The 16,992-nt window shown below is 41.6% G+C and overlaps 1 protein-coding gene across 1 annotated transcript in view; it reads left to right on the forward strand.

Moving 5' to 3' along the window:
• Positions 1-447: 447 nt before the first annotated feature.
• LOC118559115 (desmoglein-2-like) overlaps positions 448-16,992 on the forward strand; it is a gene marked incomplete at its 3' end in the record, with an annotated part of 92,072 nt that continues 75,527 nt past the window's right edge. Inside the window, exons 1-3 of the mRNA XM_036129835.1 lie at positions 448-520; positions 6,523-6,651; positions 7,019-7,177. Coding sequence (XP_035985728.1) covers positions 476-520; positions 6,523-6,651; positions 7,019-7,177 — 333 coding nt within the window. The remainder of the gene's footprint in view (positions 521-6,522; positions 6,652-7,018; positions 7,178-16,992) is intronic.

The following is a 16,992-nucleotide window of genomic DNA, read 5'->3' on the forward strand; positions in this document are numbered from 1 at the left end:
GGGGGTCCGGAAGTGGAACAGGTGTGACAGGTGTCATAAAATGAGGAGGGGGTCAGGAATGGGGGGGTCAGGAAGTGAGGGATGGGTGTGAATTCCGGAGGGAGGGGGGCTCCGGAAGGGGGCAGGACTTCGGTGGGGGGTGACATAAATCAATGGGTCATATAAGGGTTATAGGGGCCATAAATCGAGTTTTGATATAAGGTGGATCCTATTAGTGTGTTACGTGTTTCAGCCTGTCTGTCTGGGAATTTGTAATTAGCAGACTTCTGGGGAAGTCAGAAACTGACTTTTACCTCATCCCAGCTTCAAGTAACCCCACACCTGAATTAGCAGCGTGGAAACTCTGACACTGTGTGTGATTGTTTGGTCACTCCTCCCAGTTAAAGTTTCCTTCCTGAACCTGATCAGACCAGAAGAGCAACAAGCTCAGTCAGTCTGTAGATTTACAGAAAGCACTGGACTTCTCCCAGTCATAATGCTTCGACGGTCCCGGTCCTTGTTGGTGTTACTGCTGTTTGGGGTGAGTGCAAAGAAATTTTGTGTAGATACTTTTTAAAACAAAATGTCGTTTTTTTTTCAAGTAGAAACTTACACCTTCAGTTTTTAGTGTCCACACAGGGCGTGATTCTGTCTCAGCGAAATTCCACACTCTGACACGCAGTAGTAATCTCATTCTACTAACTGAAAAAAACACACCAGACTGTAATTCATCACTTCTGTGTTTATTTTTGGATAAGTTGATTTGATGAATGATGGGACCTTTTATCACTCGTAATTCTGATAATGCTGGTTCGAGCTTCTTGAATTTGGAAAACATCTTTTTCAGTAACAGTCCTTGTTCTTTATCTTCAAATGACAGATTATAGGTTTGCATTCAATCTAATATTTTACCTGTTGCTGTTGCCTTTGAAGGAAGCATATCATGCTTTTAATGCCTTCCTTTTCACATTAAAATTATCTAATTGTCATCCATATCAGGGGTTTTCAAATTCATTGAATGTGAGCCTCCCCTTGGAATAGGTCTTTACCTATTCAAGGGAAGTCCACATAAACAAGATAAACAAGATAATAAAAAAGATAACCTGAATTTAACAGACGCCAACATATTCCATATTCCGATTTACTTTTTAGGCTAATTATACACAATTTAAACTTGTTGCTCAGGGCAGTCATAAGTAGCCGGTCAACGGCGGCAAATCGCCATCTATAGCAGCTCTTGCCACCGCCTACTTTTCCCTGATTATACATCCCAAAAATCACCTTAGCATCTGTCTCCACTGAGAGCAACATTAACGAGTGATTGGGTTCCTTGTTCCAACCGAGATGCTACTTTTCCGATCAAAACACAGACCGGTGTTATGCCGAAAAGTGCAATAAAATCATGAGAGCCGTCGTGAGTTTTAAACTGCAAAGCTTTGTCTTAAGCGGAAGATCAAAGGTGCATCTACACAGCACAGTGTTCATAGACCAGTGTGATGCATTCACGAGCGTCAGAAAGCTATGGTGCATTCAGGAGCATGGGACATTTCAAACTTACAAGGAAAGAGGCATAAAACGGAATAGAACTTAACTCATACAGTAATGTATTTATCCAGAAACAGCGTGGGCTTTCTTACAATACTGACTGCTCTATAATTGTATTTCTGATATTTTTGATTATGCACATCTATTAGCTTTTTATTCAGAAAAATCTATAATATTACATATAATATTACACCAGCAAATTATCTAAGTTTTTCAGGGGATGCATTTTGTGTTCGTCTCTAGAATCCTCGCCGATGATATGATATTGTGTGTGTGATGAGTGCAAGTGAAATTAAACTGAGATAAGAGATTTCAAAAGAGCAATATGACTGAAATAAACATGTAAATTCAATTTCAAATTCCAACCCTGTATTTTTATCATAACAATTCGACTTGGTTCGTGAAGAAATGTTACGATCGTTTTTAGAACAAAACTGTGAATAATAATAAGAAGATGAATTGACCTCACCTAATCTGATCTGTTCTTGTCATGATTTTAGGTTCTGTCTTAGTTTTGAATTATGGAATAGTTTGAGTTTTGTTGTGGTTTGATTTTGTTCTTTGTTTTATACTATCTGTTAGGGTTTTGTAAGCTTTTAGCTTAGTTCTGTTCACCTGCCAGCTCACCTCCCTGTTTTTACCCTATTAGCTTGTCACTCCCCTGTCAGCAGTCACCAACCTATCAGTTCAGTTCTCTGTCAGTCACTTCCCTGCCTCTGATTAGTTCCAGCTGTTTTCCCTGTAATTAGTTTTCACTCCATTTCACCTGTGCACTTCACTATATAGTTCTGCCTCGGTCTTCAGTTCTCTGCCAGATCATTAACGAGCCCACGGTGAGTTTTGTTTCCGGCGTTCCTTTCTTGATTGACCTGTTGATGCTAACCTGAGAGCCTTTTTGATTCTGAGCCAGCCTGTTCCCTGATCTGTTTTTCCTGCCCTGTCTGACTGATTTACCGGTTTACCGACCTGATTCTGTCCCATGGTTATCCGAGCTTGCTTTTGCCCTGTCTGTACCTCTGCCTACGTTCCTTTGCACATCAAAGGAACCCCCTTTGATGTGCAAAGCTGTTCGATGCAGAGTTGTACAGAAGAAAGAAACAGCCGCAAGTCAGGACTCTCATGGCTTTGGCGGACACATGAGGAAACTCGCTCTCGACACTTAACCAGAATCACGTAATCAACATTTCCACCAGTCTATGTTTTAAGTCCAGATTTGAGCTGAGCTCAACAAGAGCCTCCTCCTCTTGGATGCTCAGTTCATCGCAGATTGTGGGTGGGAAAGAGAAGGGGTTTCTGACCCACTGGTTTCCTAGTGGCTCCTCTCCAAAATACTCTCTGAACTGATCACGCAGCCCGTTCTGATGACCGGTTTCACAGAGTTGAGCGGCAGCGCTGTCTTATATTTCTCCACACTTCCCCTGCAACTCTTTGGCGCCCCTCAGGGGATGTAAGATAAGATAAGATAAGATAGTCTTTATTGATCTCACAATGGAGAAATTCACTCGTCACATTGGCTCATACAAGAAGGTGCAGAGTAGGGAAGGTGCATTCAGTTATATACAGTGAATCTTCATATATACAATGGATCAAAAAGAATACCAAAAAATACAAAAAGAAATAGGAATGGGCATCTGATGTCTTATTTACATTCATAGTGGTCTATATATATATATATATAAACATATATATACACTTATATATATATACATATATCTATACGCCTACATACATACGTACCTACAAGTATATATGTGCATATACATTCGTGTATACATTTGTACATACATACATACATGTGTACTGACTTATGTTCAGGTGGTGATAGCAGCAGAAGTCACTACATCAGGATTATTGCACGGGTTGTAGTACAGTGTATTAAATAGATTATTGCACATTAGTTATTGCACATTAATTATTACAGTTATGGTTACAGTTATAGTGCAGCATTGTATAATCTGATAGCAGCAGGAATGAATGACCTGCGGTAGCGCTCCTTTTTACAGACAGGATGTCTAAGTCTGGCACTAAAGGAGCTGGTCAGCTCCTCTACAGTCTGATGCAGGGGGTGGAAGGTGTTGTCCATGATGGATGTGAACTTGGACAACACCCTCCTCTCAGCTACTTCCTCCACAGAGTCCAGAGAGCAGCCCAGGACAGAAGTGGCCTTCCTCACCAACATGTTCAGCCTCTTTCTGTCCCGCTCTGCACTGCCAGGAGCCCAGCAGACGACAGCGTAGAGGAGGGCTGAGGCCACCACAGAGTCATAGAAAGTTTTTAGCAGAGGCCGGCTCACTCCAAAGGACCTCAGCCTCCTCAGGAGGTGGAGCCGGCTCTGGCCCTTCTTATACAAAGCGTTGGTGTTGTGAGTCCAGTCCAGTTTATTATTGACGTGAACACCCAGGTATTTGAAACTCTCCACAGTTTCTATGTCCTGCCCCTGGATGTTCACAGGTGAGTGAGGTGGGGGTCTTCTCCTGAAGTCGATCACCATCTCCTTGGCCTTACTGGTGTTTGAGCACAGATGGTTCTTCTCACACCAGTCCACAAAGTCCATGATGACCGACCGGTACTCCAGCTCGTTCCCCTCAGACACACAGCCCACAATGGCCGAGTCGTCACCTATTGAAAGCCCTCACCTATTGAAAAGCCCTCACCTATTGAAAACCACTGCTCTAGATCAAGTAGAACTGCAATGGTTTGGTCTGAATTCCTTGTTTTGTTGCCCCACAGCCCCTGTTTTGCCCCCGGTTCTGAGGTGTGTCTGAGAGCATCATTTTAGTGCAGTATTTTTAAATATGAGTTACTTCCCACCACTTCTAGGTCACAGAGCATTTCACCCCACCCTATTCGTTTGCCTGGGATGGTGCAATGAATTGTGTGGGTTAATATAGCCAACAACATATCTATGGCTTGGACTAAAAAACAGCAGTGAAAAATTTAAATAGCAGATCTGCAAAATTAGTAAGCTGGTCCATGACCTTGTTTTGCAGTTCTTGCATCAAATACTGTGACATAGAGAACAGAGAAAATTGAAACGGCTTGAAAATATGAACCAAACAAAATGTAAAGCTGTCTATGCAGTATCTAAATTCTAATTTTCAGCATTCCTAGACACTCCAAGTAGACAGCAAAATGTATTTAAAAAAGTGGATTTTGGATGATATGCCTTCTTAAAGGAATGTCTTAAAATATGTAAGAAGGTGGTGTTAGGTGGGCTTGGTCTCAGAATCAGAACAGATTCAGAGCAGAACACGATCCGTTGTCATTCTAAGGAGAGCAAAACACAATTAATGGGGCATGGTAAAATGTGAAAAGTTCATCCCTCTAACTATATGCTTTTTTAGTATTAGAATGTTAAGATCATGTTCCCACAGTCTAACAACATGTCACATTGCAATGTAATATCAATATAGTTAATATCAAATGGTAAAATGTCATGATGTAGTCACTTTAGGATATTATATTTTAACATAAGAAGATTTACAGTATAATTAGTGGAGGGGTAGAAAGCTCTCCATCCTGTGTGAACTGAATCAGAATGGTCAACCAGCATGATGGCACAATCTACTTTATTATGTTGTAAAAATTCCACTATGAAATGTTGTTTAGGGGATAATTTTAAGAAACATTTATAAATATTCCCTAAAAGTATAAGCCCTTTTTCCACCAGCCCTGCTCCATTCTGTTCGCCATACTTCACCCTGCCCCGCTTGGCTTTAATCAGTAATTAATTTCTTTTTCAACTGGCCTTGAAAAGCCTAGAAGAGGGAAACGCCCTCTGGGAATGGCTTTAGCTTCCAACCCATGCCTTGTTTGCAACATTCATTCATTTGTTTGTGTGTGTGTGTGTGTGTGTGTGTGTGTGAGTGAATCGCGATGAATCCAATCAGTTTCTTCAACTTTTTTGCTTCACTTCATCGGCTTCCTGTTAAATCAACAATAAAGTAAAAACTACGCCTTCACACATATATAAGTAATCAGATCTGATTACCCCTCATGTTCCTAACAGAGCATTTACTCTCAGACTGCGTTCTGTTAGCTGTTAGCTGTGACATCATCCAGGGGGGGACAGATCATCCGCTATGTGCTTTTTTGTCTGTCTTGTTGTGTCTCTGCTCTGTCTTCTGTAACCCCTAGTCGATGGAGGCAGAACCGTTCATACTGAGCCTGGTTCTGCTGGACGTTTTTCCTTCCCACTGTCGCTTCATGCTTGCTCAGGATGAGGGGTTGCAGCAAAGCCATGTACAATGCAGACGACTCTTCCTGTACCTATACGCTTCTCCAGGAGTGAATGCTGCTTGTCAGGACTTTGATGCAATCAACTGGTTCCCTTATATAGGAAATCTTTGACCAATCTGTATAATCTGATTGATTTTGACTTTGTAAAGTGCCTCGAGATGGCATGTTTCATGAATTGGCGCTATATAAATAAAATTGAATTGAATTGAATATTACCAGATAACATGGATAGGATTCCTAGATCAACGTGTGGTTCTGTGCTATCTGTGTTTCTGCTCTGCCTTCTCTAACACCCAGTCAGTCGAGGCAGATGAATGTTCATACTGAGCCTGGTTCTGGTTCTGCTGGAGGTTTTCCTTTCTGTTAAAGGGGAGTCTTCCTCTCCACTGTCGCTTCATGCATGCTCAGTATGAGGGATTGCTGCAAAGTCATCAACAGTGCAGACAACTGTGCACTGTGGCTCTACGCTCTTTCAGGAGGAGTGAATGCTGCTTGTCAAGACGTGACGCAATCTACTGGGGTTTCCTTAGAAAGGAAACGTTTTGATCAATCTGTATGAGTTGATTGAATTTGACTTTGTAAAGTGCCTTGAGATGACATGTGTTGGTGCTATTTAACTGAATTGAATTTAACGTTGCCACTTATGAATGAAACAGGGGACTATCTTCATTCATTTGTGTTTTTATGAAATGCTTTTCCCACTGTAAAAAATATTTTTCTCAAATTTGACCGAAATATGGATTTTTATTGTGTTCCCAGGTTCAGGTTGCCATTGTGGTAAGAGCTCACTCTGGAAATAATCTGGTACGACACAAAAGAGAGTTGGTTCTTCCTCCAAAGCCTTTGACAGAAAATGTAGACTACACTGAAAAGAAATCTATTGCCAAGGTGAGTGATTCAGAACAATAGACATCTTGGATGTGGTGAAACATGGGAGACAGTGGCTATACCAGGTAAATTAGTTTCATTTTTGATGATTTGCTCAAATTACTATGGATGATTGACTGTAAAGTTAGTTAGAGCAGACACTACTGCAGTTGACTGGTCAATGGCCCATTTTCAGCAGGGTCATGTCATGAACACAATCAGACCCAAATAAATGAAAAAAAGCTCAAAGGTTGGTATTAGCGTAAGAGCACGGAGTAAAGGCCAGGTACCAGCTGTGTTTCAGTTATTGGTGTATGAGGTATTTATGTGCAGAAGCATCTTCAATGTACCTCTCCTTTTCAATTTATCAAGTCTCCCTCTTTTTCAGATCCGATCAGACTATCAAACTGAGGGAAAAACTGTTTTCTACTTCTTAGAGGGTAGAGGAGCAAACCAGTATCCTTTTCATGTGTTTGTGGTTGAACCTCTTACTGGTAACGTTCGGGTTACCAAAAAACTTGACAGGGAGGAGATTGACACCTATGAAGTAAGTTTTCAGCTTTATTTCCAAACACATGATTCTCTGCATAAAATGTGAACAAAATAATTGTTAGACATAGTACCACAAAAGACAAGGCTCAAGTCTTGTTCAGCTTTAATCAAGCTTTAACCACATTACATCCAAGAATATTCCCACATGACATACATTAACATTTGATATAGGATTGGTGTAAGAATTCCATTTTTTTTTTCACACCAGGATAGTTTTATTTGAACTTAAATAGCCTTAGCCTAGAGCAGGGGTGTCAAACATACGGCCCGCCGAACAATTTAGTCTGGCCCGGTGGTTAAATGCATTATCATTATAAAAAAAAAAAAAAATTATCCAGTGTCCTGTCTGGCAATGTGGCAATAACAGTTGTTCTCTTAATGCCAAAAAGATCTCATCAGATTTGACTTTCACAAGTGGGGCAGAACTGCTTTTGCTATAGTGCTCTGCTTGATTTATGAATGTGAATAGTTTTATTATGATTCATTCAAATGACATGGACACTACAATGGGAAAGTAGGAGAGGAAAGGAAGAACAAGAAAAAAAGAAAAGGTGAAAGAAAGAGGAGATAAAAGGAAGAGAATGATAAAACAATTATTGAAAAAAACATGTACTTCGTTTAATTGAAAATCTGCTGTTCCTATATTGTCCACGAGAGGACAAGTTTTTCAACATTGTACAATCACTGTGATCAGTTCTTATGCATAATGCACAAGTAAATGTTTAACTGAGTAAAAGTATTGTTGAAATTGCAACAAAAAATGCTGAGGTTTGTTAGTGTTTCACCGTGTCCCGTCTACGGTGAAACACCCTCGGTGGACCCAGTTCTTTTTACCCAGTCAGGCGACCCCCACTTACTTATTACCTTGAATGTAGGACGCATAAAACAGACAAGTATGCTTTTAGTTATATTTTATCTACGTAAAGACAGAGAAATAGTTACAGTCACACCAGCGCTGATGGGCTCCTGATCGGCAGGAAGCCTCGATTGCTCATCACACAAACATCATATAGGTATCTAGGTACACACCCATACGAGGGCGGTACACATCCAAACTGTGACATCAACAGAGAAACTGTGTCACCTCCGGGGTGGTATCTGATAGATATGTGCCAATCTTTTGGGTCAGTGCCATCTAAGTGTGCCATGCAGTTCTGGGATAAACAGCTCGTTCCACTTGACCTCGTTGATATCCTAACAGACCCCCTGATGATGTGTCAAAATGGCACATCACCAAAGATGATCAACCAGTGGGACGACAACTCTCAGTCTGTCCCTCTCCCACAACAGTCGGTCATTCCGTCCAGTCCAAGCAATCCAAGCACGTCAGCTTCCGGCTTCCAGAGTCCATCCATCCGTGATCTCCATGGCAGTCGATAGTGTGGCTCAGTCTCTGGGGTCACACAATCTCTGCTGGTGTGCCCGAAAGGCACTTTGTAAAAAACAGTCCAGTTGTCCGTTAGCCCCCCCCCCACCCCCTGTTGGTGTGCCCCAAAGGCACATCACAACGAAAACAGTTCCAAGAAATGGGTCGGACAAACTTCAATGAAACATCTTAGCATGAATACTTCATAATTCAGCATTTTTTAGTCAAGACCACAGTCCAAGCATTTTATCTACAATTTAGGGTTCAACTATTAGAGCTAGGCCTGTTTTAGGTTCCTATGCGCACATTATTTTAAGTTTACTTTTGACTAGGTAAACTAAGACTGTTCATTAACCAAGGCCAAATTCGTCTACTCTACCTCCACCCCAAGAAACCTCCTACATGGTCCTCCACTCTCCATTCCAATGGACAAACATCCATCACTTTCAAACCTCACAAATCCAAGAGTACCAGTAGGGGGCATCAGAGGGCGGGCTGAGCCTCCAGCAGAAAAACCCCATCTCTCTAAGAAATGGTAAAAAACCCGATAGAGCCCAGTCTAGGGCACTTCCACTCTGGGCCAATCTGAGCGAGAAGACACCCTGTAGTGAATCTAAAAATTAGCCTTACCGAGTAATTTATGGATCTGTGATATCCATCAGATCCTGGTTCTCTATATAACAAAGCAAAAAGATTGCAAGAACTGTAGGTCTTGGTGTGTGTGTCTGTAACAGAGAGTTTTCATTCTTAATCATAAACTAAACTTAAGGCAACATCACAGTATAAACGTCATAACACATAAAATCAAACATGGAAGTCAGTCGAAAAGAGAAAGGAGAAAAATCGGTTTTGTGATATAAAAAGAGTCTGTACGTCAACAACGCAAGTAAAAAACCGTCAGGCCAGTCTGAGCACGTGGCAGGCATGAATCTATTCGCGCATAAGTGGTCAGCTCAGAGTTCTCAGGCAACTGCTCCTTCATAGCAAACAGAAAGAAGAAAACATTTAAAAAAATCATAGGTCTCTGGCATGTTACTCCCAAACTTCTTAAGTCCTTTTCTCGCTCCTCTTCGTGGACAAAAACGATTTAGTTGGATGGTAATTAGTGTTCCTTCCTGGCTCGGGCAATAAGCATTTTATCCCCAGTAAAATGCTCTGTGAAGATGGCAGACACCAGGCCTTGTTTACTGTTGAAGAACAGAAACAAGATGTAATTAGTGTTCTTATCAGGACTCCCAATCCTTCTGTCATTTACCTTCTTCAAACACTTTCACATCCAGATATTTCCGTTCACAATTATTGTGCTCTTAGCTTAACCTCCTTTACTGTAATCATTAGATCTTGCATTTACTCTTATATTGAAGGAGAAATCTGAAAGTTCAACATTATCTGCAGCAGCATTTCTCTATAATTCTTTCACATGTGTGTCTCACCTTACAATTGTCCAACAGTTGAAAAATCTCTGCAACAGAAATTTATCATCATATGTTTCATGGCTACTGTGACACGGTTCATCTCAATTTATTTAGCACACAGGGAATTGTATTAAAACCTTTCAGAAAAAAGGAAGTGTGTGCATGCCCCTCGCGCACATAAAGTCATGATTGGTTGCTATTCAGGAAGTGGGTGTAACACAGGGCGGAGACAGGAAATAGTTCTGTGAATCAGTTTCAGCTTGACGTGCATCAAACCAAAAGACTTCTAGTTGAATGCGCCCTCCACCTAAAGCGAAGAGCAATTGTAACCCCATTAGTTCTTGATTTTTTTAATCACTTCTGCTTGTTTTAACAGACAGCTTTTGTAAACAACCCTGGTTGTATTTTATGTCCCCCTGTTTGAATCTTGTTTGAAACAAACCTTTAAACTGTAGTATGCTGTGAGCAGTAACTCATTGTTGCTTATTAAACACATCGCCCCCTGACCATGTAAGAAGCTCCATACTGCTCTAGGTCTTTAAACCTTTTTCAGTCATTCAACATTAGTTTAATTGATAATACATCCAAGCATAATTATATCCCCAAGTAAATCAACCCTTTAACAAGTATCTAGTTCTTGTTCTCATGTGTTTAGTTTACCCTTGAAAAACTTTAAGCAGACATTACTCCGAGTGATTTTCTTACATTTTCATTCATCTATTATTACCGTTGCTTTTTTTTACAGTTTTCCAAATTTTGGATCTGTTTTGTTAACTTATATCACCCAGTGATCTATAAATCCTTATTTTATGTTTGCTATGTCCCCATTCTAGAATTTGTTTTTATGTTTCGTCAATCACTGTCTGTTGTGATTATTGAAGAAATTGTGCAGTTTCCTTGAACCCACTTAAATATTGACCACCCATTGGTAAATGATCAGCATTAAGTTTTTCCCTTCTTCTAATTCTTTGTTTAGCCTTAGTATCTGCACCTTAAATTGAGGATTAGTGGAATTCTTTGTATAAACACTTCTCTGTGTCCGTATTTATTTAGGCCTCTATAATTCTGTTCCTTGCATTTTAAGTGTGAACCTGGCCAGGATAGAGAAAGTCATCTCCGATGCTCCTTTTGGCAACCCCAGCAACCCAAACATAAAATTGTTCACAGTCAGTGTTAGGTTACAGGTAATCCCTGTGGGAACACGACATCGTCTCCTTGGTCCAACCTGGTTCCAAGCGCCTGGGTCATCGAAACACTCCACCACCTGCGACAAATCTCTGACATTTTCAAACCACAGCAGCTATTCCTGGGTGTCCCACACCCCCTGTCTGTGAAATGTCTCTCGTCGTAAGCCCAGGCTTTCAGTTTATCTCCTCTTTAGTGTCCCCCTTTCGGGCCCATTAACCCCAAGTTGCATATTGTTGAATTCCCATTTTCAAATGTTCTTTTTGTTAAGAGTCCAAGAGTGTGTTCTAGGTGCGTTTCCTGAACGCCAACCTCTCCGTGTCATGTTCGGGAGACTTTGTAGTTGAATTCCATCACCTGTGAAGCAAAGCAGTCATGCATAGTCCTGTTCAAGATGTTTTGTAGCACAGCAGGAGTTTCACTGTCGGGTGCCATTGCAGCTCTGATGTTCCTCAGAGCCAACCTTCATGCATTGATATCATGTTCAAGTTGTTATCCTCCTATCATTATCTTGTGTCCAGGAGTCGCTTCTGCTGTCCTGACCAGATTCCAAATGTCCAACTAATCTAATTGACCTCATTTCTTTTCTGCATGTACGCAAGAGGATAATCGTTAGATTATCCTGGTCTAAAGGACCTCAAGGGTAATAGATGGCTAAACTATGTTTATGTGGGTTTTTTTTCTTCTGGATGTTTTAACATCTAGTTAAAGGACAACTATTGTGCTATTTGTTGTTCAAACAGATAGACGTTAAGTCTCCTCAAACCTTTTAGGTAACTGCGTACAATTCCAAACTATTTACACTGGTGCTTTAATCCCTAATTTCCCCATGTTATTTAGTAGAATAAGGCATTATTCTAATCTTGTGGTTTTATCCATTTAAGTCCTTAATCTTTGTGGTGCTTTATTGATGTCTGCCAGAATGGCAGATTTTACAGGCATCCTAATTATTTGGTTCTTATTTGCGCCTCTGCCTACTTCAAGATAGCCAGTAAATGTGGTGTTCACAATTTTTCCTTCGCTTGAACAAGGTTAAAAGGTGTAGAGTTTATCACTGCATGAAAAGTGAGATTTTCGTCCCCGTAAACTACCGCAGATCTCCCTGATTTTCGGCAGTTAACGACAATTTGCAACCCGCGCTTGTCGGCGTTTTCAGTGCCACAAATTGTCGGAACCGGACTCTGACGTATGTGGAGAGCGATCAGCTGTACTAATGGTCCTAATTAGCATATGAATGCAGCGAACCCGCACGGCTGGCCAGGTCTGGCTTGAATAACCTACTCAGTATTGGCTGAAACCACTATTTTTAAATAAGTAAAATAGCTCCTGATTGGCAGCAAAACCACACGTGGCCAGGCCAGGCTTGAACGTTCTTACTGAGTATTGGATGGAACCACTTCTTTCAAACAAGTAAAATCACTCCTGATTGGTTGGCAGATCCCCAATAACTTATTTACATATATATATTTATTTATTATATATATATTTATTTATTTATTCATTCATATTATGCTGTATATTCATGTTATCCTATGTAGGCTACTACACTATTATTAGGCTACCATCAAGGACATGAATGAATTTATACAGGAAATGAACATTTGCCAGGAAGATGTTTATGCAAAGAAAGAGCTTTATTAAAACAAACAACTATGTACAACGCGAGGATCCAAAAACTACAACTCCGTGAACTGTCCGTCTGCCTCCTCGGGGTTGTAGGTAACTGCTGGCGGCGTTCTTTCTGAGGCAGGTCCGATGTGCAGACGCCTACTGTGCGTGGCTCTGTACTTCGGCGTCGCCTCTAACCGGGACTGCAGCTTCACACAGAGTTCAGAGAGATCCGGTGTTGTGCGCAATTCTGTTCCCCCGTGAAAATCTGTTTCCCCTGTGTTGGGAATGCGCTTTGCAGCCGTTTTCCCGGCGCTTCTAATTGATTTCTCGGTAAAACAACTCATATAATCATGTCAAGGTTGTAACAGTCAGTTTAAGCGGCAGTTGTTTACAAAATTGTAGAATAAAAATAAATAAACTAGGTCTTCTTACGCTGTATTGTGTTATTATAAATGGCAAGATAGGGAGTCACGTGACGCGCTTGGCGAGTATGGCGGCTTGAGAGTGAACTGCGCTTTCCCCCGTGTATATTTTTTGCTCAAAACACAACAAAGAGTCTTGAAATCTGCGCTACAATATCTTGGATAATATTTTTTTTTCGTCGCTACCATGCCAAACGTCACCAGAAACTCTACTAAACCTGCCTCTGGGGCGGGTGCGAACAAGGCGTGCGAAACAGCTAGTGCTAACCAAGCTAGCCAGAAGGCCTCGCCTTTGCGTGATGATATTGAGGAGACTGAGGCAGTGGCAGCGAGGCACATTTCCGGTGAGGTGGCTAAGGAGTTAGCTAGGCTCTCAGCTCTTATAGTGGAGAAGTCTGACGGCCACGATAAGAAACTGGAGGAAATACGGATTAGCACAAGCGCTACGGAGAGTAAGATAGCTGATATAGCTGATCGGATTGGTGAGGTGGAGAACCGGCTGTGCTTTTTGGAGGACGAGCACGAGAGGCGAAAGGCTAACCCTGCGGCCACAGCTGAAGAAGTTGCGGTACTTCAGCAGAAGCTGGATGACATTGAAAACAGAGAACGAAGGAATAATTTGCGCTTTGTGGGATTCCCTGAGGGCTGTGAGGATAATGATGCGGTGCATTTTTTGGAAGGAATCATACCGAAGATCTTTAACCTGGATTTCCCAAAAGGACTGGAAATTGAGAGGGCACACAGAATTGGAGCTTTGCCAAAGAGGTACGACGGTGACCAGCCTCCGCGAGCGAGACCACTTATTGCTAGATTTCTGAGATTTCAAGACCGTAATCGGATCGCCGAGGCTGCACGTAAACTGGGTGACGTTTCCTGGGAAAAGCACCGTGTTATGGTTTTTGCGGATTACTCCAAGCTTTTGAGTGACAAGCGTGTGAAGTTCAACGAATGCAAAAAACTTTTACACAGCAAACATATGCGCTTCTCCCTGATCTACCCTGCGGTACTCGTCGTGAAAACCCCTCAAGGACCCCGCTGCTTTGAAGACCACAAAAAAGCCCTGCCTTTTATTCGCTCTTTGGAGTAAAACGCGCCCTTTTGCATTTCTTCTGGACATGTTCGTGCGATCTGGACTATACCCACAACGCATATGGATACTGAAAAGATATTGACTGTTACAGACCTTATACAACGGACAGACATGGACCCTTTATTTTGTGTTTTTCTTCATCTTCCCACGAACGACTCTGAGAGTATAATACGGATCTGGTACTTGGCGGGGGCAAGGTGAGCACGGCTTTGATGTGTCTATGTAGTATTTGGTCTGAATTTTGGAGTTTACATTACTTGTACTTTCTCGTTTGCGTTGTGGGTCTGATCTGAAATGACATACTGATGTGGTGGCGACTCTTAGTAGACTCTTTGTTGTTGGTTTATTTTATACTGGGTTCAGGGATTTTTGTCTTCTCTTTTTATACATGTATGGGCATGTATGCGGATGAGTGTATGTATGTGTGTGTTTGTACATACATATATATTTACTCACCTGACCCAGAGTTCGGGGAGCAGGGGGCTTAAAGGCGGTACAAGTTAAGTGTATGATCACGGACCTTGGTGAGGGAGGGATTAGTGTCTTTTTTTTGGGATGCTATTTGGGTCTTGTTCTGACAAGTTTGTCATGCGTGTTCATATTGTTGTTTTGTTCTTTTGATGCCAAAAACACTAACTCGTTTTGTAGGTTACTCTGCATTCGGTTTTATATGTGTCATGTGCTATACCACTTAGTAATAATAACTTGAGCTTTATGAGCTGGAACGTCAAGGGCCTTAACAATGTTGTTAAGAAAAGGAAAGCATTGTCTTTTATGAAATCTAAAAAATGCGATATTGTCTTTGTCCAAGAGACACATCTTTCGCCTCTAAATTCTCAGAGGCTGGCTGTGGGCTGGGTTGGCTTTGTGGGTGCAGCCAGTGGCAGTAGCAAAAGCAGAGGGGTGGCAACGCTGATTAGTAAACACCTACAGTTTAAATGTCTCAAACAGAGCAAAGATGACGCTGGGAGGATGTTGCTGATGCTGTGTGAAATTCAAGGGAATACTATAATTTTGGCCAATGTATATGCTCCGAATATTGACGATCCAACATTTTTTGGACAACTTGAGAAAAAAATAATTGATATGGGAGATTATCCAGTTATTTTGGGGGGTGATTTTAACGAGGTTATGGACCCACTACTAGACCGAAGCTCTAAACTGGTACGGGTCTCTAGGGCCCACACTGCTCTTAAGGGGATGTCTGAGGCATGTGCTCTAATAGATGTTTGGCGGTTGCAAAATCCTTCTGGGAGGGACTATACCTTTTTCTCTTCTCCCCACCACTCCTTCTCGAGAATAGATTTTTTTCTGGTGTCTCAATCACTAATGCCGGCTGTTGCATCTACTACTATTGGCAATATAATCCTCTCAGACCACAGCCCTGTCTACCTCCATATGTTTGCTTTCAATGCTACCATTAGGACCCCTAGATGGAGACTAAACTCCAGCCTCTTATTAGATGAAACATTCAAAGAGTCTCTTAAGTCTCAAATTAACCTGTATATAGAGACCAATGTGCCCAGTGCCCCTTCAGCTGGAGTGGCGTGGGAGGCATTGAAGGCCTTTTTAAGAGGACACATTATTCAGTATGCTTCCTTTAAGAAGAGAGAGAGCCTCGCCAAGCTCCAGCATCTTGAACAACAGATTGCTAGCACTGAATCTAGTTTTAAAAGAAACTCCTCTCTATCAAACTTGAACAAACTGACCAAACTGAAATATGAATTTAATGCAATACTGTCACAAAAAGCAGAATTTTCTTTATTTCGTGTGAGACAGAAGTATTTTGAAGAGGGGGATAAGGCAGGTAGGCTCCTGGCAAGATATATCAAGCAGAGGGAGGCCCTGACCACTATTTCAGCCATTAAAGATGGTAATGGTCATCTCCTTTTTGAGCCCAAGAGAATTAATACAGTATTCAGTAACTTCTATATTGATCTGTACAGCCCGGAGTCAAATGCTTCAGAGACTGATATAAGAAATTTTATGCTACCTTTAAATCTTCCCAAAGTCACAGCCGATCAGCTTAAGTATCTGGATTCACCCATTACTATTGAGGAGTTAGTTGGGGTTATTAAACATCTTACTTCAAGTAAGGCTCCAGGCTTAGACGGCTTTACAGCCGAGTTTTATAAATCATTTCCTGAAGAACTGGCACCTTTACTCCTAAACACCTATAATGAAGCCTATGAAATGGGCAGGCTTCCACCTTCGCTGTCAGAGGCCATTATTACGCTCATTTTGAAAAAAGACAAGGATGCTTCTGATTGTAAAAGCTACCATCCCATAAGTTTGACCTCTTATGATAGTAAAATTTTATCTAAAGTTCTGGCCAATCGATTAAATCGAGTTATAACCTCACTCATTCATGCGGATCAGGTTGGATTTATACACTCGCGCTCCTCAGCAGATAATATTAGGCGACTGATTGACATCATGTGGGCAGTTCAGGATAGTCAGTCTCCTGTGGCGGCTATCTCGTTGGATGCCGAAAAGGCATTCGACAGAGTTGAATGGCGATATTTATTCACAACTCTGGAATGCTTTGGCTTCAGCAAAAGCTTTATTGACTGGATTAGGCTTATATACGTTCACCCCAAGGCTTCGGTACTTACAAATGGTATTATAGGTCCCTCATTTGAACTAGGCCGCGGCACTAGGCAGGGGGATCCTCTTTCCCCCCTTCTCTTCGCTCTTGCTCTTGAACCATTGGCAGTTGCT

The sequence above is a fragment of the Fundulus heteroclitus genome, unplaced genomic scaffold, assembly GCF_011125445.2.
Source record: "Fundulus heteroclitus isolate FHET01 unplaced genomic scaffold, MU-UCD_Fhet_4.1 scaffold_229, whole genome shotgun sequence".
Taxonomy (NCBI): domain Eukaryota; kingdom Metazoa; phylum Chordata; class Actinopteri; order Cyprinodontiformes; family Fundulidae; genus Fundulus; species Fundulus heteroclitus.